This window comes from Accipiter gentilis, chromosome Z (genome assembly GCF_929443795.1).
Source record: "Accipiter gentilis chromosome Z, bAccGen1.1, whole genome shotgun sequence".
Classification (NCBI taxonomy): Eukaryota; Metazoa; Chordata; class Aves; order Accipitriformes; family Accipitridae; genus Astur; species Astur gentilis.
In genome coordinates, this window is record NC_064919.1 from 48,930,999 (window position 1) to 48,958,835 (window position 27,837).

Below are 27,837 nucleotides of genomic sequence, written 5' to 3' on the forward strand. Positions count from 1 at the left end.
GGTTATTTGCCATGGCTGAAATAATACTCAATGACTTCTTGAGCTCTGGAAACTCAATCCTGTTTTTCTGAAAATTCACAAAGTAGTTGTAAACCCCAGAGTCACTTTACTCAGAAGACTTTAATTTATCACAATTTTCTAAACATTTATGAAGATATGTACACAACTTTCCAACTAGTCACTAGCATTTGAAACATACGTTTCATACATATGTTTTCCTAGGTTAGCAAGACAGCTTTTGAAAAATAATTAGCTATATTCAAAACTATACTTATTCACTTGTGGATCTTTCTGCCATGTAAAAAACTTAGCTTTCCTATTATGTCCTTCATATCAGTGGATTCTTTTTTTCCTTGACTTTTGTTTACAGCCAAGAAGCTTAAAAATAGATGGTTATCCTCTTCACACTTTTCACTCAGCTTCTTAAATATAATAGTGGCCTGGCTGCACCCTTCCACTCTCAACAACCGTGCGCCATAATATAACATATTATGGAAACATATTAGCTGGAAACACAACAATATAACATGAACATATTTTTTTTCTTAACTAAATAAACATTATGACCTAAAAAATTACCTTCATCCATTGTAATCAGACTGTTTCTCAGGGCCCGTGTTTCCACAGAGGTGAGAGTTAACTTCTGGTGTTTTCTGACAGCCTCCCACCCTGCGTACTTAAATATTTAATCTATAAAAATGCAAGAGCTTCACTAGGCAACAAGATACCTGCAGAAAGTAAAATGAGAGACACGGCTCAGGTTTCTTCCCACTGTTTCCTGTGGCTAGCAATGTCTGTTTTGCCAGGAGGCCAAAACTTACTAGATGAAACTCAAAGCTGTAGAAGATTTAAATATAACTGAGAAAAATACATGCCGATGTTAAGTACCTAAAAGCGCAAATACTCACAAGATTAGAAGGGTTTCATTAGAACATTTTACAAATGTCCACAATTCCTTGTTTCAGCTGAAAGAATGTGAACTATGATGCTCTTGCTACATTTCCAGTAGTGGGGAAACTAGTTAAGGAGTGTTTTATGCAATTTCAGCCCTAATTTCACATAAACAGAGTTATCAAATGCTTTCAGATGAAACCGTTATTACATTAGAGGAAAGTTTGCCTTGCTTTGGAGGATTGCTTCATGGCAGTTTATTGCTGTCTCCCTTCCCTGCTAACTAAAGGTAAACCCCCTGCATTTATCATTGTCAACACCATTGTGCTAAGACTGGTCTCAGCTAATGAGACAGGCTGGCTGTTTTGAACCATAGGTCAAATATGCTGTTCTCTTGGAATAACTCCAGGCACACAACTTGTGACATATATCTAGATTAAGATGAACAATACAGCACCAGGAACTGGGAGAACCAAATGCTACTCAGCAGTTTCAAAAGCAAATACAGAACAAACTCTTTGGAGACTGGTGTAATCCAGTTTAGGCAGGTGAGACCAGTTGCTCAGGGTTGCTACTTCACTGCTATTGTTCTGCACCCCACCCTTATGGCAAAAAGGATTAAAAACAGGAGTATACCTTTAGATTGTAGTCCAAAAGGAAGGCTTTTGGTATCACTAACTCAACAAGCAGTCTCACTGCTGGTTCATAGAAGGCAGCTTCACTGGGAATCTTCCAAATAATCCACAACTAATTAATTTGTATAACTAGCTTCTCTAGTGTTCTATTTTGAATATGTTATAGCTTCACTGGGATGTGAATATAGCACTGGGAAGAATATAGCATGATATGGGACCTAGATAAGAGGCTTCTCTGAAAGAGTGCTTCCCTTACATGAAAGGAACTTTTTTGTGATTTTTCTTCTTATGAAAACAAAAATATAAAGATGTAATTTTGTCTTTTCCACCCCTCTTTTGCCTCTTGCTACAGGGGGGGGAAAAAGAAGAAAGAATGGAAAAGGAAAAAAAAAAAAAGAGAAAAGCAACCATCTGAACAATTAATTGAGGGTGTTTGATTTTTTAAAAAAAGCAATCTTATAAAACTAAAAACATTTTTGACAGATTATGTTTCTGAAAATTTTTTACAGCAATAAAACAATGTATGACACTGAATTAACACTAGAACTACTGCTAAAAAAAGGAAATTGGCGAAAGAGAAAAAGACTCCAAGTTATGTTTAACTATGGTCCTTTAGGTTTCTATTTACATTGTTTAATATTCACTGTAATTTTTCTTGCTTTGCTTAATCTTTTAAAGGGTGTGTAATAGCCCCAGTCATGAACTAGAACCTGACTGTGCTAGCTATTAAACAAACACAATAAAACAGATTGGCTGTGCCACAGTTATCTTAAGATCGCTTCTTTCAGTAGTTTTGTTCTGGCTGGTGTTCTTGCTAATCTTACGTTAGGAAGAATTTTTGCCTGGCAAACCTTATTTACTTTTTTACTTAATACACCCTTCAAAAAATCTGTCTAGTAATCAATTACACTGTATGTCTTTTTCTTAAGTCACCATCATCTTGGGACTCAGTATTCCATTCTTGCCTCTGGTATTTTGTTATCAATAACATTTCATGCATAATTATGAGAAAGTAAATTTCTAGGACTAGGAATCTCATGTTCCTCTTTGTATATTCCCAGTCATTTTGATTCTCTTGAAAACCTTGTAGCAGCTCCAGGGATAAATAACTTATTGTAGTATAGAATTGGGCCACATTTGAGATGTCACATCTGCACCTCTCCCTTTTGAGGAAACTCAGATGAAAATCAAGCTCTGAATTATGTACCTTTAGGCAGTTCTGTAATGGGACAAATTACAACAAATACAACCATGCCTTGAAGTTTCTTCTCTTTGAAATAGAAGCAAGCTTAAACCCTTTAAAATTTCTCAAGAATAACAATGACTCGCACCATGTCTTTCATTGTCCTCCATGCGGTACTTCTTCCCAAGCAACAATGGCATTGAAACAACCCAGTCTACAATAAAACTGAAACACTAAACCAGGAGTTTTCTGTTTTTTTTTTGGCTGGAAACACAACAAGCAATTGCTGTTCAACATCTGAATACAGAAGTCTGTAGCAAATCTCCCAGATGCAAATTCTTTTGCTGAAAGTCAACAACAAGCTTATATTCAAATTGAGGAGAAAACACATAAAATGGAGGAGGCCAGAAAAAGTACATCTTCAAATGGAATACTGCAGTTTCAATTGTTCTCTATCTGTACCTTGCTTTTGTGAAGGCTTGAGGGAAAAGCACACGAAGAGCTTAATTTTGTCTGAGCTGAAACTATTCTGATGTTCCATAGAAGCAAATCAATTTTGCAGTCACTGACTAATTGTGAATTAGTTCTGTCTGTTCTGCAAAGGAATTTCACTCCTCGTTTTGGCAGGTAAACTACTCAGTGAAATAATAACACCCAAGCTGTCTTGGACAAGTTTTCTTAACCACAGTAATCCTCCATTAATAATGGGAACAGTTAGGGTCAAATATTACAAGAGAAAATGGAATGTCTAGTTTCCTCAATTTTTTCTTACTGTTCTTATCACACCCTGAATGTAGGCAATGAGCAAACCATAATTTATTATTGTTATTCATTTATTATGTCATTTGTCTTTCTGTGTGGTAGTGGGAGCCAAGCCCTGGCTATGCCACTCTGAACAAGTCTCAGCTTGACTGGAGTGATTCTGAAGCTTCAGAATATGATACTCGCTCCTCATTGTAGAAAGGGAGTAAAATATGCTTTATTGTTTTAATCTGGATGTTTATTGTCAATAGATCCCCTCACTGGTATTCATTTCAACATACAGAAACAACCAAGCAGCACAGTTTTCTAAGGACATATTTGGAAATGTTTAATACAATCATTTCCTTTAAAGAAAAAAGAGATCCCAGAAATGGCAGTAGCTGTAAAGCTACTTTGGAGAATCAAATCAATTTCAGAATGTCAAATAAGCTTTAAAACCCTAGATAGCTAAATTTAATCTGCATATTGCAACACCATAAGTGGTTCATCTGCCCGTTAACTTTTTGCTGGTTAGTGTTGTCTCTTATTTCTTTGAAGTTACAACAATGTAATTTTGCAGCAGGGTTCATCCTCTTTTGAGACACACAGGACTACTCATCCTGCCTCTTGGTCTTATTGGAAGACACCACCCAGTTCCACTCCTCCTAGGATCAGTTGTGACATGCCACCAGCTCTCCTGGTTTTTTTTTTTTTGTGGTTCTTTTTTCCTGTTTTCACAAGACTTTTCTCCATTAAGGGCATTGAGTTTTCCACAGCAGTCATATCTTGTTCAATTGTTAAAGTAAAGCTCTGTCATTTGTGTTCCCTTTTCTTGAATGCCACTTCTGTTATTATATGCACCCTCTGATTAGCATTATAGACTGTATAGGACACTAAAAAGCTTATGCTGTCCCACTTCTTTGTCTTGTCTCCTTAGTACTTTCCATTGCATGTGCACTGAGCTATACCTTCCCCAGTGATTTACTATTTTTGTTACAACTTCATGATTGTACAGGTCTGTTTTGCTCTACTGCAATTTGGAGGAGGATTTGTGTAACCAGGATTCCAAAGTTTTTCCTAGAGGCTTCCTAGGTCCAGATTTTCCTCATATAAATTACTTTGGCACACAATCATAGTAGAGTCAGGGCTTATGTCTGGAAGGCGGACTGACAAGTTGAAAAAGCTTCTGGAAGTGTTTCTCAATCTGCATCCCTAAGATGAATTCCTGGTTCCATTAAAAGGAGTGACAAAACTTGACCTTATTTAAGCTGAATGGGACTTTTAGTTCCTAAAATGATGGCATCTTGGTATGATTTCACACACAGCTATTCTGCCTGTTTCTAGTATAGCAAGGGTTATTTTTATTTGTTTATGTAGGGGGCAGTTCAATAACATTTTGTGTCTTCTGGATAGCCAAGCCAAATCTCTGGAGCTACAGAAAGTAGCAGTTGGAGTACAGTTGGAGTATTTACTCCAGGTGACTAGTAAGCATTAGAGCTAATTATAGAAGTAGGTGCATGTTCGAATAAAGCATGGAGTTCCTGTTGCCTAGATCAAAGCCAATTCAGTATTTCATGAGGCACTAATAAAATATTGGCTGTCCATGATGAAAGAGAGGTGAATGATAACTATTTTGTGCAGTGCAAACTAAATACAATTAAACCCAGTTAGAAAATTCCTCAAAAATATTTATGAACTATTTTGAATCAGTGTTGACACAAATGCATGTTGTTCAATCTTTTACCTATTTGCAAGCTTGCAAAAAGGTCCACAGCTGAAATGTGATCTGAATGGGAAATAACATATTAATGAAAATATATCCTTTAACAGAGAAGCCATAAGAGCTTTTACACAGTTTTGATTACATGTCTTATGAATATCTTTTTTTTTTTTCCTTTTTTTTTTTCTTTAAGCATGAACTAAAAAAGGAGTTGTGTGTCTAGATTTGAAGCTCTGTGCCACCCAGCCCATGGTATAGGATCATGGGGATATCCATGATCGCAACCCAACTCTAGATGCCCCTATCTAGAATAATGCAGATTAGATGCAAATGAACAGATAATGTAGCTGTTTTCACTGAAATTGAAATCTAATCTGTTGTAATGTCAAAGGAAGAGATGGAGGTCTGAGGAGGCACTGTACTTGCGTATGCAGAAAAGATATTTTTCTGAATAATTTAACTGACACATCCTTCCTAAAACAGGATCTTTTACAGGAATTGGTAAATATGTTAGTGGAAGAAATATTGGGTTTGCTGTGGAATGTCTTGTTGGAAGTATTACTGCTTTCAGTAGGACTACTGTAACTCATACAGCAGTGTCATTACATGCTCTTAGATCTATATAATCTATATCACTCTCTCTATTACTTGAAATCTGAGTCAGCTGGTTACCTTCAGGTCCTGGCTGTCTAAGGAAATGGAGTAACGTGTATCTCCTCACTTTTGTAGGATGTGGATAAAAGCTACTGAAGATAAATGAGGACACAAGGTGCAAAAGATGGGAGAGGCAGATTCCAGGTGGCTCTGGCTTGCTATCAGCTGGCTCAAACTGGATGACTGTCCTGGTGGGAAATAGCCAGATCTTTGCTTTATGACTTACTTAGTACACTCAGGAGCTCCTGCAGGATAATGATATTTCATAACAATGCAATTTGTTAGCGTCAATGTCCACTTAATGTTTATCTCATGGGTAATCTCAAGGCCACTTGTAAAATGGGGTTCTTTAGCTGAGTGTGGGTAGAACTGTCCTCACCCAAATACCTCCAGACTTAAGTCTTCTTTCAGGCATCCCATGTAGAACAAACACAGAGCTACAGCAGGGGAGGCATCAGCCTCTGAAATAGACATAAGGGCTGCTGATGTTTCTCCCAACCTCCAACAAAATTCCTGACTCATTTTGCTGCCATCTTGCGTAGGTTGAATTGCTTCGGGAAACTCCATCTGCCCACTCAATCTGTTATCACCAGCCTCAAGAGAAATATTTGGCAAGGCCAAATCTGGCAGTTTACCAAAAGCGACCATTTTTCTTTTCTATTTTTACTGAACATTTCCATTTCTCTCAGCAGCAACTGTATTCCATACTATGTTGACTATTGTATCAAAATAGTGATACCAGCAGTATCTGAGATGTGTCACATTGAGTATAAAAGTAAAGAAAAATGTTTCTTTTTGTTTCATTTATACTATGACAGTAGCTGCATGCTTTGCCATTTCTGAATAAACAATACCAGGTCAACAATAAAAAATACACAAACTGTTAGAACTTTAAGAAACAAATGATGGAGTTACAGTTAAAAACTCAACAATAAACACTAAGTCTCCCTCCAGTTAAACTGCATTTTTAAAGTGTGTTTTGTACAGTAAAGATCTCTAGCTCAGACGGTGACTCACTCCGGCTTCAGGAAGATGATGAGTCAACATCTCCCCACCCATTAAGAAGGAGGAAAACCAAATGCAAACAGCTCCTGCAATGAGTTGTAGCACAATGCCTTCATGTCAGATCACTCTGAAAGTAGAAACACAGGCCTGAAAGACAATGCAATTTAAAAAAAAAAAAAAAAGATGAAAAACTTACACAATGAAAATGGGATAATAGTCCAATTATTGAGAAAGCATGTTAGAAAAAGGAGTCAAAGTGGGAGGGTGTTTTACTAAACACTTGTAACACACTGATTCTTACCCTTATAGGCCTGCAGTAAAAGCTGCTGTGCTAGATCTTCTTTACCGAGAAAACACCCAAAAAGTTATAAAGATGCTCTAACCCAGCTTTCTAAGTTTTTCAGTATTTCAAAACACTCAGCTATCTGCACTGGGGATATGCACAGATTTCCAGCTTTCCAGTATAAAAAGATTGTAATTAGCCATGTTCATTAATAGGCAAGGGAAACAGTCCCATAAAAAAGTGTGTAAACAGAGGTTTTGGCCAACATCTGACATGGGTGAAATAAGACTGGTAGTGTCATACTGACATGGAGAAGGGCAGGAGGGCAGAAGTAATTTGAACTTCACACATCATAATTAAATAAACAAACCCAAATACAACCTGACAGATTGCTCACAATATTGCTGTCAGCTGGTAGTCCCCTTCAGTTATTCAGCTTACTGAAAATATCTGAAATATCTTTGTCGAATAACATGCGAAACGTGCAGGGAAAAAAAGGAAAGAACAACGGGCAGGGGAAAATTGCTGTCAGAGAGTCAGGGAAGCTGGGGGCTCCCTGGGGGCCAGGAATGTGGGGGAGGGTTCCCATGGGGGTTGGTAAGGCAGGGCCTGGCAGTCCCTCCTGTACCACCCCCCCAGCCAGGAGCAGGAGGTCCGGGGTGAGGGCGGGGGGGGGGGGCACCGGGGGCAGCTCCAGCCCCAGGCATCAGGATGGAGATGGGGATGGGACAGAGGAGGACATTAGCCCACAGGCTGGGCCCAGCCCAGGTCCCACGGGCAGTGCCAGCCCGGCTGCAAGGCAGCAGGGCAGCGGCTCAGGCAGGGACCAAATGCCGGGGCTGCAGCTGAAGGCAGGTCCCAGGGCCGGGAAGGCCTGGCCACTGCTTCCCACAGCACTACTGGCAGCTCTCCTTTTGGCCTGGTGGGATGGGAACCCCCTTGGCTCTGCTGATCCTGAGTTTACCCCCAACATCTGCAACTAAACCCTGTTGGGGGGTGTGTGTGTGCATTTAGGGCCCCAACAATTTCTACAGAGCTACTTTAAACAGAGGAAGGTGTAAGCAATGCTGGATTGTGTGTGCAACGGTGTGCTACATTTGAAGAATTTGCAAGTGCCCCCTCTAATGCTACCCAGCAGTCTGTTCCCCTCCCTCCTCATTTTATTAATTGCTACACTTGAGTTTCAAGGGCAGACTGCGTTTCATGTGTGTTCATGAGAGGCAGATCAGCCATACTTCCTCATTCTGGGGGTACCAGTGTGTTGCAGCAGGTCCAGGTCAGCGGAAAGCAGGACAACAGCCAGCTTCAGGAGGCCAAGCTGCTAGTTGCAAACACTTCTGGATCAGGAAGTAGTATTTCTTCACTGGGCACCATGTATTGGGCCAATCTGAGACGTTAGCGATACGCCCCATCGTGCTGTGCCAAACGTGCTCTGGAGAATGTGTTTGGCCAGCTTGGTGAGGAAGTGCTTGCAGAAAACTGCTTCTAGCAGGCTGGTGAACTCCCTCATCTTGTGCAAACCACTCTCACTTTGAACTTCAAAGTTTAATCTGAATGTTTTGACCTCTTTCTAATTATGTAGGTGCCAGTTATTGCCCTTCTATTAAGCCTGCCTGTTTCCAGGTATTTCTTTTACACACACACACACACACACACACACACACAAAATAAAATAAATAAAAAAATGGTATCGACATTAACTTTTAGACATGTTTTATTCCTGGCATGTCGTATTTCTGCCACAGGCTCATGTGCAGAAGAAGCAGAGCTAATAGCCACCAGAGTTCAGTGAAGAGTGGAAGCCACATCAACTCTTCACTCTTTTTTATCTCAAAGTTTCACTGAGCAAAGATATATCTTAATATATGCACTTCGAAGTTGTACCAGACATGTCAAAATGTGAAGGGAGTAACTCAAGTTTAGTTTCTTAACATTTTAATCTCATGATCCCGAAATATTCATGGCAATTTACTGCAGTAAGGGATGTCGCTATGGCAGGGGAGGAGAGCTACCGAGGCATGCTCATTTGTTAACTTTTCCCTACTGAAATCTGTTCCTTCTTTCTCCAGCACATAGTTTTGCAGTGACTTTTTTGTGTGTGGTTCTGTGTTTTGGACAGCATCCAGATTTAGCTGCTGCAAAGAGCAGATGGTTGCTGGGACTGTGGAAACACTCTGGTTGCTAGGTGGGGTCTCCCGCGCAGTGCTATAAAAGCATCCAGAACTCTTTGCTCCCTTACTCCTGACTGCTGCTCTGAAAAGTAGTATTTGTGAGGAAGAAGGTAGGTTTTTATAGTTCTTTTCTGCTTTCTGTAGACATGACAAACTTTTAAAAATTTTGTGCTCAATCTGTCAAGTGATCTAGTGCAATTTTCTGTGGGTTGGATTTGCTGGCAAGGGAAAATGGGTGTGAGCAGTAGAAATTCTTTCAGTTTTGAAACGTGTCATGTACACGGAAAGACATGGACAACTGCTGCTTTTATTTAGTACATGTAAGGAATTGGGAAAAAAAAAGCTTACAAGATTAAAAGCAACTTATTTGCAGTTGACAGTTTCCTATGCTTTCTCTTTGCCTTTGTAGTAGTCTGCTGTAGAAATCTGCAGTAAAACTGGCGTTCTGGAAAACTAATGTCCTTTGTATGGAAACTTAAAAAAGGAAACAGCTGTTGTTACTTCACCAACAGTTTGCTGCTTTGGCACTGTGGAGGGGTCTTTGCTCATGAAAGTAATGAAAACGAGGCAAAGCAGTCTTTTAGAAATGTAAGAGCAAAACCCTGTCATTGTGACTAAGAACTTAGGCAAATCCACGTAAGTAAGGGCTGTATCATTTGGATTTTTTTCCGCTAAAACTTTCCACTGAATTTTCCAAGGATGAGATTGTTTTTCTTTCATATTCGGTAGACTTTGCAGTGCAAAATAAATTATTGTTTTAGATCTACTGCCTGTTTTTCAGATAGGGTGTAATGACCTTAATTTACATCAAGATCCTGGCAGCTAGCTTTGGACAGTAACCAGAGATGATATATCTGATATGATTCATGATACAGTTAAATAAGCATGGAGAAATGGTGTCACTTGACACAGACTGTAGTGTAAAAGTCTAGTTTGTGTCTTTAAACATTTTCGATAAATATTGATTTTTTTTCTCGAAACTTAAATATTTGTGTATGTCCAGTTGAAGGGTACTTCTCCTGGGGATTGGGAGCCGGACAGAAAGCAACACTGCAGTAATTCTTGTGAAGAAATAGTTAGGGTTTTCGGTCTGGACCTCTGTTTGATTCTTCATTCCAGTTGCAATGTTGATCATTCCAAATGGGAATGATAAAATGCATAAAAATCGCAATATTGTTCAAACAGAGTAATTTTAAGTTAATGATCCTCCTTCCTTTTGAATGGGACGTCTACTCATTCCAGTTTGGGAAGTGGGACACATGTCCTGGACAATATTTTAGTAAACAGAGTAACTCTCAAATAGGTATTTGGTATGGAGTAACCAGAAGTGTCACACTTTTCCATAGTACCTTCTGTTTGCACCACTCTGTAGGTACATGTATTTTTTTCCTCTCCCTGTTCATAGACTTTGACCTGAGCTCAAAAGTAGAGGAAAATATATGGCAGAAGGCCATCAGTTCTTCCAGTTCTTTTCATACTAAATTAAAATCATATTGTGACTGAATTTATCCCTCCTGGATCTAGGTATTGTTTACAAGAGCTGTCTGCATTTTAGACTGATGTGAGTCAAAGCATCAGGAGAGACCTTGACTCTGTCAGGGGGCCTGGCTGTCTTCCTAGATTCCCGTTTTCTTTTTTCTTATTAGCCATAGTTTCTTATAAAACAGGAAAACAGTTTTGTATGTAAGATGGTTTCTTATCTTTCTGAGCCAATTCAAGCAGAGTAAGGTCTTTAGCCCCTCTAAAGTGCCATTGCCTACTTTGACTTCTATTAAAACTGTTATTTGTTTACTATATGGAAATTGATAGATCTGTATGCCAAAGTGTCTTTATTTCAAAAAGAAGGGAAAACCCCCCTTAGTTTTTAAGGCACAGAATTCCTTTACTGTATCTCTAATTTAAATTAGGATAGACATAAAGGTTTAGAGGCTGAAGAAACCCAATTTAGTGTAGGCTAGCAGCCTTCTGCTCTAGTCATCCACAAGAGCGGCAAAACCTTTAATGCTGCATGTGAGCAGTGGGGATGGGGACAGGCAGAAGACGTGGAGATGTTAGCACTCCTCCCTGCAGCCAGCTTTCCCTGGGAAGTGTTGCTCTATCAACTAAAATACAGCTTTGCTCCTACCTCTTCTCAGATCTGGTGCTGTGAGACTGAATTTGTTAAACGATTATACACTCCGTGAATCTATTAGTCGACAGACGTATCTGTACATGTCACTGTTGGTGACTCAATACACCTATTCTGCTGCATATGGCCTTTATATGTGCTGTTATAAAATACAGCAGAACTTCAGATACTATAGCACTTCATCTGGCCTCATATACTTCTGTCAATACAAGAATGGTACAGAAGTTAACTGTAACATCTTGATAAAATGCTTGTTTTAATAGCAATATAAGTATGCATTTCTGATCCTCAATAAACAACACCTGCATAAAAGTTGGTCCTTAAAACCTACAAGCTATTCTGACCATTATTTACCCAGATGAGACCTACTCTAGGTAACATACAGATTCGGAGTCATCTTCAGTTTTTCTAGCATCACAGGCAGAGCTGGATTTTGTGCCCTCAGGGCTGAAGGAAGGGCACGAAAGTAAGAGTTTTCTGGGGAAGAGAGTGTGTAGGTGGCTCCTGCCTTGGCGAGGGTAGGGAAGGGTGGAGCTGAGTTGGAGGAGGGCCACGGGAAGTAGCTGTTGGCAGCTGGATGTGGAAGTATATTTTACAGTTTTGCTATGAAGGCAAGAATCAGCTGGGCTACAGCTAAACTGCTGTGTCCTAGGTGTATGTTGCTTTAAATAACTGCTTTTTGCCCTTCCTATGGGACCCAGGGCCTAAGTAGGGTAAGTGTGTTTGCAGCATAAGCAACATCATTTTTTACGTGTATTGTAGTATGTGTATTGTGTATATGATCTACATTATATGATCTATACCCCAAGACTGCAAATAGCATCTTGTCACTTCACACTAGATTCAAGGACATTCCAGTTTACCCAGCAACATTATCTTCAGTTTATTGTTTATATGTGTACTTCAGAACCAAGCCTTCCCTAGAGTTTGCTATGGAAGTATGTTTTTGGGAAAATAAAAAAATATTTATTTTGAGCAGACCAAAAAATACTTTATTTGAAATAAACATCAATTTCTTCTCTCTGTTTCTACTAGCAAACAGATTATTTCTCACACCAAAGTTGTTATGAAGCAACCTATTGATTATTTTTGGGTGCTTCAAATGGTGACGTCAAATCACGTCACCATTGGTCTTTTTTTCCATTTTACATGGTATCTTATGGAAAAACTGGACTGATTTTCATTCTGATAGTAAAAGAAACAAATTACTTTTTTTTTTTTTTCCTTCTTAAATGGGTAATGGTGTATTCTTTTGTAGAAATTGTAGGAAATATGTAAGAAATAAGGAACAGTGTAGGTGAAACTTTCTGATTTTACACATCTTCCTTTGGAAGGAGCTAGTTAAGGAAATTACATGAGAGTGTTTTTAACAAGGGAATATCTTTTGCCTTAACGTAACACACAAGAGCTCCAACTTCACTGATTGATCAGACAAGAATATTTGTTTACCACTGAATTTAAACAGAATCAAATATTCAGTAAGCTAAATGGGCATAGCTGATACCTTTAACTAATGGGGAATGACAGACTTTAATTTGTTTCTGGTAACTTCACTTTGTAAGTCAATACTAATGCTTAGGTATTGCCATAGCAAATAAGCAAATAGTCCAGCCAGTTTACTGTTCTATTTCTAATTTAAAACTTCTGCAAGTAGCTAAGGGTGTAGGGGTGAGCAAGCAGTTGTGGAGCATTGTGTAACCTGCCAAACATAAATGTTACCTGCTTCCAATAGAACAGACCAATTACTGTTTGAGAAGCTAATGCCTGTGTATCATAGTTCAAGAGAAAGGATTTTGAGAGTGGGAAAACTTGAGTTGCACTGGTGCTGAGAATGATTAAAAATGGTTTGTAACTTGATGAAAAATGGTTCATAACTTGATGCATCTCTTCCCAGAAACTCTGTCAACATGGCTATGGTATCAGAATTTCTGAAACAGGCATGGTTCATGGAAAATCAGGAGCAGGAATGTATTGTAAGTATTATCACATTTTGAGAGCATCGTGCTTATTTTCAAGTACTTTTAGAAGTGATTTACAGGCTTAGGCCACCAAACATCTTTCATATACTCAAACGGAGAACAAACAATGGCAAAACTGCAGTGAATTAGAACTGGAACCCAATTTTATTGCGGCATAAAATCTAATGTAATCTAATAACCTAGTAAATCTTCTATCAGATGAAAAATTACTCTAATTTGCCCAAATCAGTCTAGTTATCAGTTCCTAGGCAGAACTAGTTACTGTAATGAAATTGTAATTCCCGGTGGCTAATCACTGATTCACTCAAGTAGTCCTCTTTAAAGTAGTAATCTGATGCACAGGTGTGTGAATGTGTAAGAACGTGTTCAGATGACGTACATGAGAAAAACAAGGACTTGTAAGCTGAAGTACAGGAAGCCATGAGTTGGAGCCCAGGAATGTAAAGGAGGAACTAAAGTCACTATTGTATGTCCTAGTTTTTATATCATATATCATGCTTATGGTGGAAAGAGTCATGGTTTGTAATAAACCAACTCAGATGATCAGTACTGATACTGTTTAGAAGGGAGGCTTATGGTGGTGAGAAGTCAAGAGTTATTGCACTAGGATGACGTGGACAGTCTTTGTGATAATGAAGTTGATTGAGATACTGAAATGACGTTCAGCAGAGGTAAAGGAGTACACTGTGATGTCTGAAGGGGATCCTGAAAGAACTTTCATATTGAAAAAAATTTAATATAGGGGGCAAATTTCAGTAAATAAAGTTTTCTGCTCTGGACCTTTTTTGGATTTTGTAATTTTGATTCCACAACATTTTCTGCATAAAACTTTGGCTCCACCATCCTGTTCCCTTTGCACTTCCAGGATTCTGAGTCATTCTGGTTGTGGTGGTTACAGACAGTTTTCTATTGCTAGTAGATAAGTTTTTCATGGAAACCACTATACAAAGACTAACCTGGTGTGCCTAGGAAACAGGCAGTGAATGAGTTCCATTCCTTTGTTGTCTTATCACCTGAGTCACAGTGATTTTTTCAAAAGTATGCAAGACACTGCTTTAAGTATGCAGTCCCTATGCTGTCTTACAACTCCTAGTGATACAATTGTGTAGGGAGTTGAATATTTAATTATCAGATGTTAGAAGCATACAAAATTCAATACAGAATGCTGTATGTAAAACATGTATCCATAAGACCTTGCTATTTCTATTGTGATATTTTACTTTAGCAGCAAAGGATTTTAAAAAAATAAAATAATGAGTTGTTGAAAAAGGAGAAAAAGTATAGATGATTCTGAAAAAGTTTAGCTAAACTACGGGGGATTTTTAATAAAAAATCTCACCATATATCAAACTAATGGGAATTTTATATAAGTATTGCATCCAAGAATCTTGGGGCATTTCATAGCTTCTGTAAAAGTAGGCTTTGGCTAGGTAGTGCTGTTGGGTTATAGGCCCTACCAGTAACTTCATTTGTCATGTAGCTGACTTAGGGCAAGCCACACAACCTGTCATGTAGTGGAATTCATCATCCCTAGTTATTCCCAGAGCCCTTTAGATGCTGACTAGGGAGTGTCCATCTAGGAGTGGACTCACCAAAGGCAGCCAGCAGATAATGTCTGTGAAGAAAGTGTGGCTTATGTCTCAAGTTTCAAAGAAGTTGGGTAACAGTTCACTTCCTTGTAGTATTAGGCTTGAACTCTTCTCCAAGTTCTTGCATGCAAGAAGTGCTTGTAGCCTTAGAAATGGATCAGCTGAGAAGTCACTTAATGTGATGCAGATTCAATTTGCGCAAGATAAGCAAAGAGATCAGTAGCACTTTACTGGCAGTGCCTGTAGGATATACTTGTGGTTTTAGAGCCTTTAAAATTTGGACATAATTGCTTAACGTGACAGTTAAAAAGTATTTTCCTGTGGAATCCAACTTACTCTGAGAAATAGGTCTTCAGGTACCTAAAGAAATATATGAAGTACTTTCTTTTTAATATAAGAGGTGTAAAAGGAATAAATCCAATGCATATCCATTACTGAGTCTGTTTAGTTCTCTGTAGTTACAAAACTTTGTATGTTCCTTGATAGTCCTTTCATAGGCAATACCAAATACACGGTTTATTTAGTCATCTAAAACTGCTTCTTTGCAAAAATATTCTTTGGAATGAGCAATTTTTTTTTTTTTTTTTTCCTGTGCAGAAAAGTTCAAAAGGTGGCCATGGAGTACAGTCATACCCTAACTTCGATCCATCAGCTGATGTTGTTGCTTTGGACAAAGCTATTACTGTAAAGGGTAAGAGTAGTAAATATTTTACCTGCTACATTAGTACTCTTTCTTATGAAATTTTGAGAATAGCACTGAATAAAGTACCAGAGTGCGAGGCAATGGCAAGAAGGAGAGGTGCATCTGTTTTTAAAAGCTTGGCAATACATTACATTATGCCACTTGGTAAAGAATCCCATCTCTTGATATCCTGATGTTGTATTATGATTTCAGACCTTAATACTACATTAAAGTTCTTGAATATGTTGAAGGAAGGGTTGTAAAAATTTAATTTCTAGAGAATAAAAAAATATTATAACATATCATACTTTTACTTTTTGATTTGATTTCCATAAAATCCCTGCAAGAGGCAGTGAATATGCTGATAATGTAGTTTATGATTCTATTGCGCTTCTCTCTTTTAATGAAATCACATTTGGCACTTTGCCTGTACTTCGAAACCTTTTTCAGTTTGACTTTCTGAAATTAAATGAGTGTGCCATCTAATTTATTTATTTATTTATTTATTTATTTTAGTTATTTGGTAGCATAAATTCTTCACTCAGAACACTTTAAAACTTTCTATATGAAATTGCAGATACATAGGTTTCTGTTTTCTGCGGGAATCTATTTATTTGTTTTTTTCCTACATCACTAATTGTAAGTCAGTAGATGATTACCTTTTTTCTGTTGGTTAAACTTCAGTGTGTCAAGAAATCAAAATAAGACATAAAGCAAATAATAGAAAAATAAAATCTATTATTTAGCTAAATGATGCACTAATATAGTGGAAATATTAGACATTCTGTTGTTTGGTGACTCATAGGTGTGGACGAAGCCACCATCATTGACATCTTGACTAAAAGAACAAATGCTCAGCGTCAGCAGATCAAAGCTGCCTATCAGCAGGCTAAAGGAAAGGTAAAGTAAATTCAGGCCAAGCTTAAATTTACACCTAGAATATCAATGTTGCTCCTGGCTCAGATGGTACATACAGCTTTAGCTTCATAGAACAAAAAATTACAGTCTTCTGCCTTCTGTAGTTTGTGAAAACCATGACAGTGATAATACTCTGCAACTACATTGCCAGTTCTGAGCCTTTGAATAAGGTCACCACTGTTTTGAAATAAAAGGAAAGATTTTGAAGTTCTGACTTTCCAGCCTTTGAATGACCTAGAGATCCTTTAAATTGCTAAATCACTGGGAATGCAGAGATTCCACTACCACCTGGGACACAGTCAGCTGAGAGAAAGGGAGGGATGGAGAAGGGGACTTGGAGGCATCTCTCCAAATATTTAAGTCCAGATAGGATACTAAATAGGATAGGAAAATTGTAGGAGCATAATGCTGTCCCACAAGCATACCAACACTGGTATAGGGATGTATGTACTGAGTGGTAAAACTGCTAGTCCCTGCAACTGAGAAGCTTGGAAATTACTGTGTGTTTCTGGAAAAGGTTTTAATTGCTCCCTCTTTTCTCTATAACAAATTTTCTCCATTTGAACCTGTAACTCTATATTGAAATTACAATTGCACAGTTGACATACCAGTTACAGAGCATTTGCTCCCTGGAAAGTGATTCCTCTGAGTGTAACTTTTAAAGGCCAATTTAGAGAATAAGTCTAATATCCCATTTTAGCCTAGATTTCCTGTTTCCATTCAGGAAACCTCACTCATGGTTTTCACAGCTGTCTCCACCCTCAGAGGTAGCTCCATCCTTGCAATGATATTTTTTAAAGACCTAAATTAAAATATAACTTCAAAGACACAGGGAGACTAATGCTGTTAGATTATTAGATACCCTTGTTCCTGGCACACTGTCAAAAGTTGAATAGAACTAACTATGGACATAATGCTTGCTTCTGAAATAATCTTGTTGTCTTAGGTATCCTGACAAAGTAGGTTGACCTTTTCACTCTTGCAGCCACAACCTGGACACATACTTGGTAGAAAACAGGGCTGCAAATTTTAATGTAACAAAATAGAGTACTGAGCATTTCCAGATAGGAGACAGAATAAATCACATTGGGGTTATTTTTGAACTTAAATTTAGGTCAAATTAGAATATAGCTCAAATCTTAACTTGAGGACTTGCAGTTTTGTGTAGGGCAATATTACACTATGTCCACAGAGTTTCCACTGCATATTCAGTATCCTTTATGCAATAAATGGATGAATTAAGATATTACCCAGATAAGCAACTCAGTTATAATTATAACAGCAATATAGAATTACCTCCTCTTAAAAAAAAGAAGCCTATTTGGAGTCTTCTTCTGATACTGTAAATGGGTGAATATGGCTGAACTGCAAAACCCTGACACTTTGATTAACGTAAAAGTGACAAATAAAAAATTTCAAGTAGGGCTTTGTAATTCTTTCTAGTAGTTAAAATAATGATGTAGACTAAGATTCATCAGACATCAGACTAATTTCTGGACAGTAGCAGAACAGCAGCTTTTTACCATTCACTAGCTTAGTGTGTTTCTTATTCTTCCTGTCACAGAGTCTGGAAGAAGCCTTGAAAAAAGTTTTGAAAAGCCACCTGGAAGATGTTGTTGTAGCTTTGCTCAAAACTCCAGCTCAGTTTGATGCTGAAGAATTAAGAGCCTCTATGAAGGTAAGGCAAAAATTGAGAAAAACTTTCCTAAATAACATAAATAATTTTCAAGGCTTGTAAATGACACTGGACTTGGATTTCAAAGCTTGCATATTGTCTTCCTTTTAACCCCATTTTGTAAAATAAATCTGTATTGCTAACCCCAGTTCTGAAAATAAGAGCCAGCAATCTCCACTGCACTTCAGGGTTGGAGGAGATTCTTTAGTGAGAATGAACTCTTTCTGCCTTCTGAAAACTGGTTGCTGATATAGTGGTAGAAAGCCATAGTGTTTATATACATGTTTATGTAAGAGAAAACAAAAAGGGAAAGGGGTATTTTTCTTCATAAATTTTACATTCCTATCTTTTACATGCACTGCTTGGTCCCTTTAGCACTTCTTTTGGGTATCAATGATATTAAATGTGATAAAAAATTAATTCCTCAAGAACTGAAATAACAATATTGTATGGAAGCACAATGTTTTTCTTTTTTTTTTCTTGCTCCATGTGGGGCCTTCAAAGAAAATTCAATAATTGTCATCTCTATTTCTGTTCCTCTAAATTTTAAATTTGCTGTATCAAATAACATTCTTAAAAATTCAATCACTTTTATCAGGGGCTTGGAACTGATGAAGATACCTTAATCGAGATTCTGGCTTCAAGAAACAACAGAGAGATCAGAGAAGCCAGCAGATACTACAAAGAAGGTAAGTCAGAGCAAGAAAGAAGTATTAATGGTATAACATACATATAATATAGCAGACACATTACAGTCACAGCCCCACTTCTCAATATGAGAAGCTGAGATGACATTGGAGGAGGCCAAGTGAAACTTCACATAAGATTAAAAGAGTTGCAGGGGAGGGAGGTCATACTGACTTTTCCTGACTTACATAGATCTCAACACAGAACAAAAAGGCACATCATCACTGCCAGAACTGCAGATATCTCAGGGAATGGGTCATGCATTTAGATGCTTTCTAGAACACAAGCAAAACCCAGCTGCTTTTCTTCATTTGTAACGAAGCCTTGGCTGACTCGTTAAGATCTTACTGGGCTTGAAAAAAAAGCTTTTGAGTTAGCAACACAGATAACATTAGCAGTGGGAGCAAACAGTGGAATAAAGGGGGAAAATCTCTGAAGAGGTAACTAAAACGTAATGTGGCATTTCTCGTATATGGAGAGTTTACTGCAGTCAATCAGTGTTGTTTAATTAAATCATGTTTTCCAAGATTATCGACTAACTTTTCCAAGAGATTTCCATTCAAATAGTCTCAGTTAGGAGCCCAAATTAATAGTTTTATTTTTTCAGAAAAGTTCAGTGCTGATAAGAACAACTAGAAATAAGATTGAAAGAAAAATGGCTCGGAAAAAACTTTCAAGCTTTTTTTCTACTTCACAAGCAAGAGGCCAAGACAATGCCACCCAGAACACCTTAGAGAAGGACTTTTTCAGCAGATTTTGGATTTAGCCTCCAATTTCACAGCACATCTCGGGGATTAGATGATGTGTTACAAATATACACCTTCTCTTGAAGTTAAATGAAAGAAAGTAAGAAAACTGTATTTCTAGTGAGCATATCTAAGTAGGAAATTAAGAAAAGGCTGAAAAAATAATATAATCATGGAATGGTTTGGATCGGAAGGGACCCTTAAACATTATCTAGTCAACCTAGTTGGTAACTTTAAAACAAACTACAAATACTTTTTCTTTTGATTTCAGTTCTGAAGAGAGATCTGACTCAAGACATTATCTCTGACACATCTGGAGACTTTCAGAAGGCTTTGGTTGCTCTAGCCAAGGTATGCTGTGCTTAAGCATTTTGAGTGACATTTTCTGTAACAAAAAATCAATGTTGTCAAGACTATTTATGTAATATTTATTTCCTTGCATTATTTTTACTTATATATCTGTGCCAGTTTCAGCTGGTATAGAATTAATTTTCGTTCTAGTAGCTGGTATAGTGCTATGTTTTGGGTTCAATATGAGAATAATGTTGATAATATGGATGTTTTCAGTTGTTGCTGAGTAGTGTTCATACCAAGTCAAGGATTTTTCAGCTTCTCATGCCCAGCCAGCAAGAAGGCTGGAGGGGCACAAGAAGTTGGGAGGGGCGACAGCCGACCCAAACTAGCTACAGGGATATTCCATACTACATGATGTCATGCCTAGTATATAACTGGGGGGAGTTGGCCTGGGGGGGGATGGCTCGGGAACTAACTAAGCATTGGTCGGCGAGTGGTGAGCAATTGCATTGTGCATCACTTGTTTTGTATATTCCAATCCTTTTATTATTACTGTCATTTTTATTATTGTTGTTGTTATCATTATTAGTGTCTTCCTTTCTGTTCTACTAAACTGTTCTTATCTCAACTCAGGAGTTTTACTTCCCCCCCCCTCCCTCCCAAGTTCTCTCCCCTTTCCCAGTGAGTGAGCAGCTCTGTGGTGTTTAGTTACTGGCTGTGGTTAAACCATGACAATATCTTAGACCATATGAAAATGTTCTTAAACAAGATATAATGAGATTTTATCTCAAATGCATTTTAAAAAACAGTGATGTTTATTATTGTTTATCAGCTATGCCTTTAAGATTATTTTTTTTGTTGTGGTAACTGTCTGTAAGCACTTGAAAGACAGACATAATGTCATGTCAATTGACTAGAAACAGAAAAAGAAGAAATACTTACAGTTAGAGAAATAAACTTTTTGTCTTGCTGTTAAGATATGTTTCTAGTAGTTAGATAATGGGACAGGGAGCTAAAAAGTAGACAAAGTGTTTTATGAATTTATGTTCAAAAGCAGATTAATTTAAACACTGGAGCTGCCCAATAAAAAGACCTTTTTAAAATGCATAAATATTTGATTCTGTGATTGTTGAATACAGATACATAAAGCTTGTACATTTTATTATATGTCCCTGTGCATGGGTTTGCTTTTCAGTTTTTGGTTTCAAATCAGCTTGAATGGAGTCTATTGAATGGTCATCAGGGAGCAAATCACAGCTTCTAAGCCTCTAACTCCACATTAAGTAACAATATGTCCTGTGGATTTTAATGCAGGACTTCAAAAGTTCCTGATGGCCTTAGAAACATAAGCTCTGATTGATTACAAACACAACAACTTTATTCAAAGAATGATTGACATAACTGTATCTATCTGCAATCATGTATTAAGTTAGGTATGAGAATAGTAGGGCAGAACTTTAAAATGCTGAATTTTGCTGAACTGAATAACTGTGAAACTGAACGATTTTGAGTACCAATGAAATTGTATTTATTTCTTTATTTACGTAGGCTGACCGATCTGAAGATTCTCATGTGAATGATGAGCTTGCTGACAACGATGCCAGGGTAAGATCATACCTGGCACTCTGCAGAGCTTCTTCATCTGATTTACTTGAGATTAACAAACTTTGGCTGCAAATGTTCTACCTGAATTTTGTGCACTGCAGACCTAACAGAGATGTGTATGTTATGTAGCAATCTTTTCTGAGGTGATACTATTTTACAAAGTTCACTTAAGCTTCCCTATCTGAAGGAAATCAAATCTTCACCCTAATATCTAGCTTCAGAAACATTTCTGCAAGACCTCTTCTAGTTCATGTAAAGCATGCAGAGTATTTGAAGCAGAGGTCAAGAATTGGAGAAATTAGACACAATCTTCCTTTTGTTTATAACACAGTTCTTGAATTGAGGGATGAGGGTGTACCCATGTATGTGCAGAACCAGCTACCATACCTTGACCAGCGTGAACCCTGCAGCATGTTAGCTATAGATATTGCTTTACAGTGATGAACCTGTCAAGGTTACTGGGTAAATCTCACAGTCATTTTCTGAATAATTCTAAAATAAACAACTGAACTTCCCCTTATTTCTTTCACCATTAGTGTGAATCTTGGTAAACTTTAGCTGTCTTTTCTGAGTCTTCACCTTTAAAATATTACATCACTTTTGCAATTTAAATCTAGATTGGCTTTAAATTGATTTTTTAATAATCCAACCAAGAGAAGGCCATTGAGCAATACTGCTTTTATTCTTGCTTCAAAAGGAGTTTAGTTTTGTCATCAGCCCCAGATATGAAAGGTCAGTGAATTAATACTCTGTTTAAGCTTAGAAGTTCAATACTATTTCTATTGCTGCAACAAGAGCGTTGTTAAATGTTCTTTGCTGCTGTGTGGAGGTCTTTATTACTTCTAGAGAGGTTTGAGGAGGTGAGGAAAATGAAGGAGACTGATTTGGTTCTTACTTTCCATTAAAATCACTGCTGGAGAGACAAGGAGTACTTGCTGCGTAGGCTTCTCCTTCACATTTGTCCAGTTAGTACCAGAAACAATTTTGTTTGTCTGAAGAAAGCCTAGCAGTCCCAAACTCCCATGCAGACCGTAAACATGATATATGAAAAACATCTTCATTGAAGTATGTAATATACCCAGGAGAGCGAGATGTTGATCATAAAATGTCTGAAAATATGTTTTCTAGCTGCATAGTGTTCTCTAGGTACTATTATGACATAAGTGGAGTATGACGTATTACTTGATAGAGCTAGAATTAGTTTGAGGTTGTGTAGAATTTTGTTACGGATTGTGTCAAGGGTGGGAATTTATTCCTGATAAGCAATGGAATACCTTTGGCTGGTAGCCTCAGAAGTACAGTATTTCTGTTTTATTATACTGATGTTAACTTTACTACTTTCTTTTCTTTATGACAGGTCTTGTATGAAGCAGGAGAGAAAAGGAAAGGAACAGATATTAATGTCTTTATTACTGTTCTTACTGCAAGAAGCTACCCACATCTCCGAAGGGGTATGTTGGATGAAACTTTGTGCTTCACTTGAATGGTATTTTGCACATGGCCTGCTCATGAACTCAGAGAAGATATAGATTATCAAGGACTGACTCTGACTGCTACACAGGTCTTTGTAATTGGACACATGCTTGCTGACTAAGGGTGCAGTTGGCAGTTTGGCTGTTCTTTCCATACTAGTAATGAGAAATATCATCTAGATTGTTAACATAACCATTACCACAAAGTCTTACATGGCTAGTGATCACAAGGACAAGGGATCAGTGTGGTAAGGGTTCTGAATGTTCCCAACATGGTCTTGCTTCTCAGCCAGTTTGCCCTAGGTACAGGGATAGCATCTAATATCACAGGTTCCGGTGGAGTCATTGGACTACCTCTATCCCTACCAATGGGAACATGAACTTTACCATCCTAACAAAGTCCCATTCCTTATGCTGACTCCACTAGTCCATCCAGTAACACTGCTTTTTACACTGTGGTGGCTGAAGAAAATAAGAAAGACGGCCTACAATCAGTCATCTGTGTGCACTGCTGCAGCAGGGAGGGCAGAATAAGGCAGAGGCAATGCAGGGAGAATACTATACTTTCATCACTATTCACTGAGTTTTCTTCCCTTATTTAGTCTTTCAGAAATATACCAAATACAGCAAGCATGACATGAACAAGGTACTGGATTTGGAGCTGAAAGGTGATATTGAGAACTGCTTGACTGCCCTTGGTAAGTGGTTCTGGAGATTGTAACCTACTATATATACTGACCATATGAAAACCTACCTTCTACTTGTTGTACTTGCTCTGATAGGAAACCATTCTAGGCTTACTTTGCTTCATTGAGAAACTTGCTAAATAATGCTTTGGAAAATTTAGTCTGAACATAGTGATTTAGTTGAGTTATTTAAAGCCAGCTAAAGTTGATGAATACGTAGAAATACCTCTCCTGCTATGTAGAATGCTCTTTTAATTGATTAATATCGTGTGACACATGATGATGTGTCATCAATATAGAAAGACCTTTACAAGAAGTCAATATGCAAAAAGAGCTGTCAAAACAGGCACAATTTGTATCAAAAATACACGGTTTTAAGCTTGTCTTCAAAAAACCAAAACCAAACCCACCCTTCTCTAAATTTTGTTTTTCAAAGATATTTATAATATAAGATGTTAAAAATACAAAAATTTCCTTCTGCAGTTTTGTTCAAGAAAATAGTCTTATAAGGTTCTTGATAAAGGTGTATATTGAGTCTCTTAATGTTACTGTTCCTCATGAACAATAAGGTGAGGCAGTGACTCACTTAAATCACTCTTATTAGTGGACCAGGGATGGAATCAGGAGCCAGACACCCATCTTGTTCTCGGCTTTTGTATCGCAGTCAACTGTGCTTTGGAGAAAAGAATGAGTCCCATCATATCCCTCTTAATGCCAGAAGTGGAGGGCAAGAACTTAGTATAACTTGGTTTACAAAGCATTAGATCATAACCTCCAGTTCTGCTGTAGAAGACACAAATGCTTTCACATTTTCTTTTTAGGAATGGCAACATCTATCTTAGTTTTGTGGCAATAAACTAGGAAGCAAAGTCTTGTCTTTACAGTAACTATTCTCCCTGACCAAATTGCTTTCTGAATAGACTGAAGAAAGGAACTACTACTTTTCCCGTATTTTGAAGACAGGTAACAAGAAAGTAGATAAATAGGATATGCTGGTAGGATGACTGAGACTGCTTTTAAGTGTTTTCCTTCCATACTTCTGCCTTCTTTTACTTGTTACATATATAACAGATGTGACCTGATCTCATTGTTTTGTTACAGTGAAGTGTGCCACAAGCAAACCAGCCTTCTTTGCTGAAAAACTCCACTCGGCGATGAAGGTAACCTAAAGAAAGAACTTGTCTTTGTAAACTTGGGTGCTTTGTAAGCTGAAAAATAACAAGCTAGCTAGAGCTTTTTAAGCCCTTTGTGTGATGAAAAGGGACTGAAGAAGGAAATTCAGTGTATTTCTATCACTCCTTCTGTTCCTTCCTTTGAAACTTCTGAGCGTCTTCTCATAGGAGGAGCTCTCTGCTATAGTGTGTTCAGGAAAGCATCTGTCCTTCTACACATACGTCTTTTACTCTAGACAGTGACAGAAAGCTAACTGGAACTTTTCTTTTTATGAAACGAGAAAACTACTAGTGAAAAGTGAATAGGAAAACAATTACAGATCTGGACAAGAACCTTGTAGAAGCCCAATCTTTGACAAGACATTCATGGTTCTGGAAAATTTGGAACCTGAGTTGAGTGAGGCATCTGGAGATCCTGAAACAGTCTAGAATGCAGGTATTTTAATAAGTCCTGTGACTTGGGTAGGAGCAGTATGTGAAAAATTGAGTGAAACGTTATGAAAATACAGTTCATTGCACTATTACAAATAATAAAATGTGGCAGTGAAGTCTAGGTTGTCTCTGGTGTCTAGCAAGCACAGTGAAGGACATCCCTCTTTTTAGGAAACAGCTAAAAGAAATGCATAAAATAAAATCCAGGGGTGGAGCCAGTTTGTCAGAAGTGAATTGTGCTCATAGGGAACAGAAGGGGGATATGAGAGGATGCCCTTATGAGACATCTTAAAAGAATAGGACGTGGGCACAAAGTCTGATGGATTAACACACAGAACCTTGATTTAAGATGTTTCAATGACATAAGTAGCCTCTTTTTTCCTTTTTTTTTTTGTCTCTTTTCCTTTTTTCTTTTTTTTCTTTCTCTTTTCTTTTTTCTTTGTTCGGTTTTTTTTTTTGTTTTTCTTTCTTTCTCTTTATTCCCCCCCCCCCCCCCCCCCCCTTTTTTTCCTTTTTTCTCTTTTCCTTTTTCTTTTAACAGGGCTTTGGGACACGGCACAAAGAGCTCATCAGAATCATGGTTTCAAGACATGAAGTAGATATGAATGAGATCAAAGGCTATTACAAGAAGCTGTATGGCACTTCTCTCCGCCAAGCCATTATGGTAGGTTTTCTCTCAGGTGACATATGGAATGCAAAACAATGAAATTATTTTGGAAGTCCAGTAAGGGTTTTTAACTCTTCTGCTCCTCAGTCACCATTCATCCTGAGTAACTCATTGTAGCTGAGTAACTCATGTTCCCAGTGACCCACATGCTGGTAGAACTAATTCATTTTCTGGGGCAATGTTTTTGTCACAAAAGCTATAGCAATTTGTTAGTAGTGGTACATGTCTCAGCATATCATCTTACAGTAGAAGCCAGGAGCTGAATGGAGACTACAGTATCCCCAAGTTACTATACTTGGGCAGATATAAGGTGCATTGGCAGGAGACTGGAGGTGATTGCACTGACAGCTCTATGGGAGATATTTGATACAGCTGGCTACTGGTTTTTAACATTTGAGGTACTCATGCAAATAGCTTTTTGGCCTGCTTTCCAGGTGACTTAAGTAAGTGTGTTAAACAAACAAAAATGTCTTCTTAAAGGGGACAGACTACCCAATGTATTTTCCAGAAAATGTAAACCAGGGAGGGATTTGAAGAAAGCTGAACTTGCAAAGCAGCTTTGTGAAGGCTAGTAGACACCAGTAAAAAAAAAATCTTGATTGGAGTAGAAACATACTCCCTACATCTATTAAAATGCCTTTTTGATTTTTATTGGTGTCTGCTACTTTTTCAGTTAGGTGCCAAAGATCACTTTTATTCTTCCCTCATGAGCGGGTGTGATCTGTAAATTACATCACCTCATTGTGTTCCATAGTGATGATTGCATCCAAATGGCTTGAAGCGTAGCTTGGCTACACTAAACAATTCATAATATCTCTGTAAAGTAGGTTTAAATTTGAGAAAACATAGCATGTAATAATTACATTGCATACTTAATGCATATTATCCACTTTTTCCAGGCGGAATAAGTGAACCTATAGTGAATATAATATCACTGTACTATTAGCTTGTGTTTGAGATAACCCTAGATACAATGTGTATTGTGTTTTAGTATTAATGAACATTGGACAACACAACAAGTAAGCAACATGCACAAGGAAGGCATGTGCACTTTATCTAGAGAAGAAAAGCTCCTGGATGGATAGAAATCTCTGTGCTTCTCTTCTTCATGTATATATATATATTTTATATATATATATATATATATATATATATATACACACATATAAAATCCCAGGATTTTTATTGGCCTTGCTTACCTCTGCTTCAGTCTGGAAATACATGTGTTTATTTCCAGGTCATTTGAATAACTTCAGTGAGGGTGCTCAGTTCAAACTCAGTCTGTGGCTAACACGTGTGTTACCAAGTGATTAATTTTAGTTGAAGGACAAATGTTTGGTACCTGTATATTGAATGCTTACTGAAATTTATTTCACTTGAGACCATTATCCTAACAACTGTGGGTTTTTTGTACTTAAATTGACAGGATGAACTCAAAGGGGATTATGAAAACATCCTGGTGGCTTTATGTGGAAGTGATAACTAAGTTTCATGGTCCTGCAATGCACTCAAGCCCTGTTGCTGAAGGTCTTTATATTTGTCTCAGCTGCCTATATAAAATACAGGCTTTACACAGTGAGGTTTCTGTGGAATGGTACTTAGTCCATATGTGTTATGCTGAAAACCTGTAACCTGGAATGTATTTTTCCAGTACCTTTATTCTGAATGGTTTTAATATCTCATGTTGCCATTATTCACCTGAAGTTAAAGAATGCCCAGACGTTTCTATCTGCTTGATTAATCATGAAGAAGGGAAAGTTTTCATGTATCCTAAGCAAATAAATTTTTAAAAATAAAATTAACCCATGTGTAACTTTGCATG

At 37.7% G+C, this 27,837-nt stretch overlaps 1 protein-coding gene across 1 annotated transcript; it reads left to right on the plus strand.

Annotated features, from left to right (window-relative positions):
• The first annotated feature begins 9,273 nt into the window (after nucleotides 1-9,273).
• ANXA1 (annexin A1) lies at nucleotides 9,274-27,833 on the plus strand. Its single transcript, XM_049795500.1, has 13 exons — nucleotides 9,274-9,393; nucleotides 13,306-13,384; nucleotides 15,577-15,670; nucleotides 16,467-16,561; nucleotides 18,144-18,257; nucleotides 18,853-18,943; nucleotides 19,959-20,038; nucleotides 21,530-21,586; nucleotides 22,944-23,037; nucleotides 23,661-23,756; nucleotides 24,846-24,904; nucleotides 25,890-26,012; nucleotides 27,442-27,833. Exons 2-13 carry the CDS (start codon nucleotides 13,319-13,321, stop codon nucleotides 27,499-27,501), a joined length of 1,029 nt encoding a protein of 342 aa, XP_049651457.1. The 5' UTR covers nucleotides 9,274-9,393; nucleotides 13,306-13,318; the 3' UTR covers nucleotides 27,502-27,833.
• Nucleotides 27,834-27,837: the final 4 nt, after the last annotated feature.

What these genes read in the sequence shown, in the direction of transcription:
- ANXA1 (XM_049795500.1), top strand. Translation starts at nt 13,319, where the DNA reads ATGGCTATGGTATCAGAATTTCTGAAACAGGCATGGTTCATGGAAAAT. An exon ending in ATCAGGAGCAGGAATGTATT is followed by an intron (nt 13,385 to 15,576) that starts GTAAGTATTATC and finishes TTTCCTGTGCAG; the next exon opens with AAAAGTTCAAAAGGTGGCCA. An exon ending in CTACCCACATCTCCGAAGGG is followed by an intron (nt 23,038 to 23,660) that starts GTATGTTGGATG and finishes TCCCTTATTTAG; the next exon opens with TCTTTCAGAAATATACCAAA.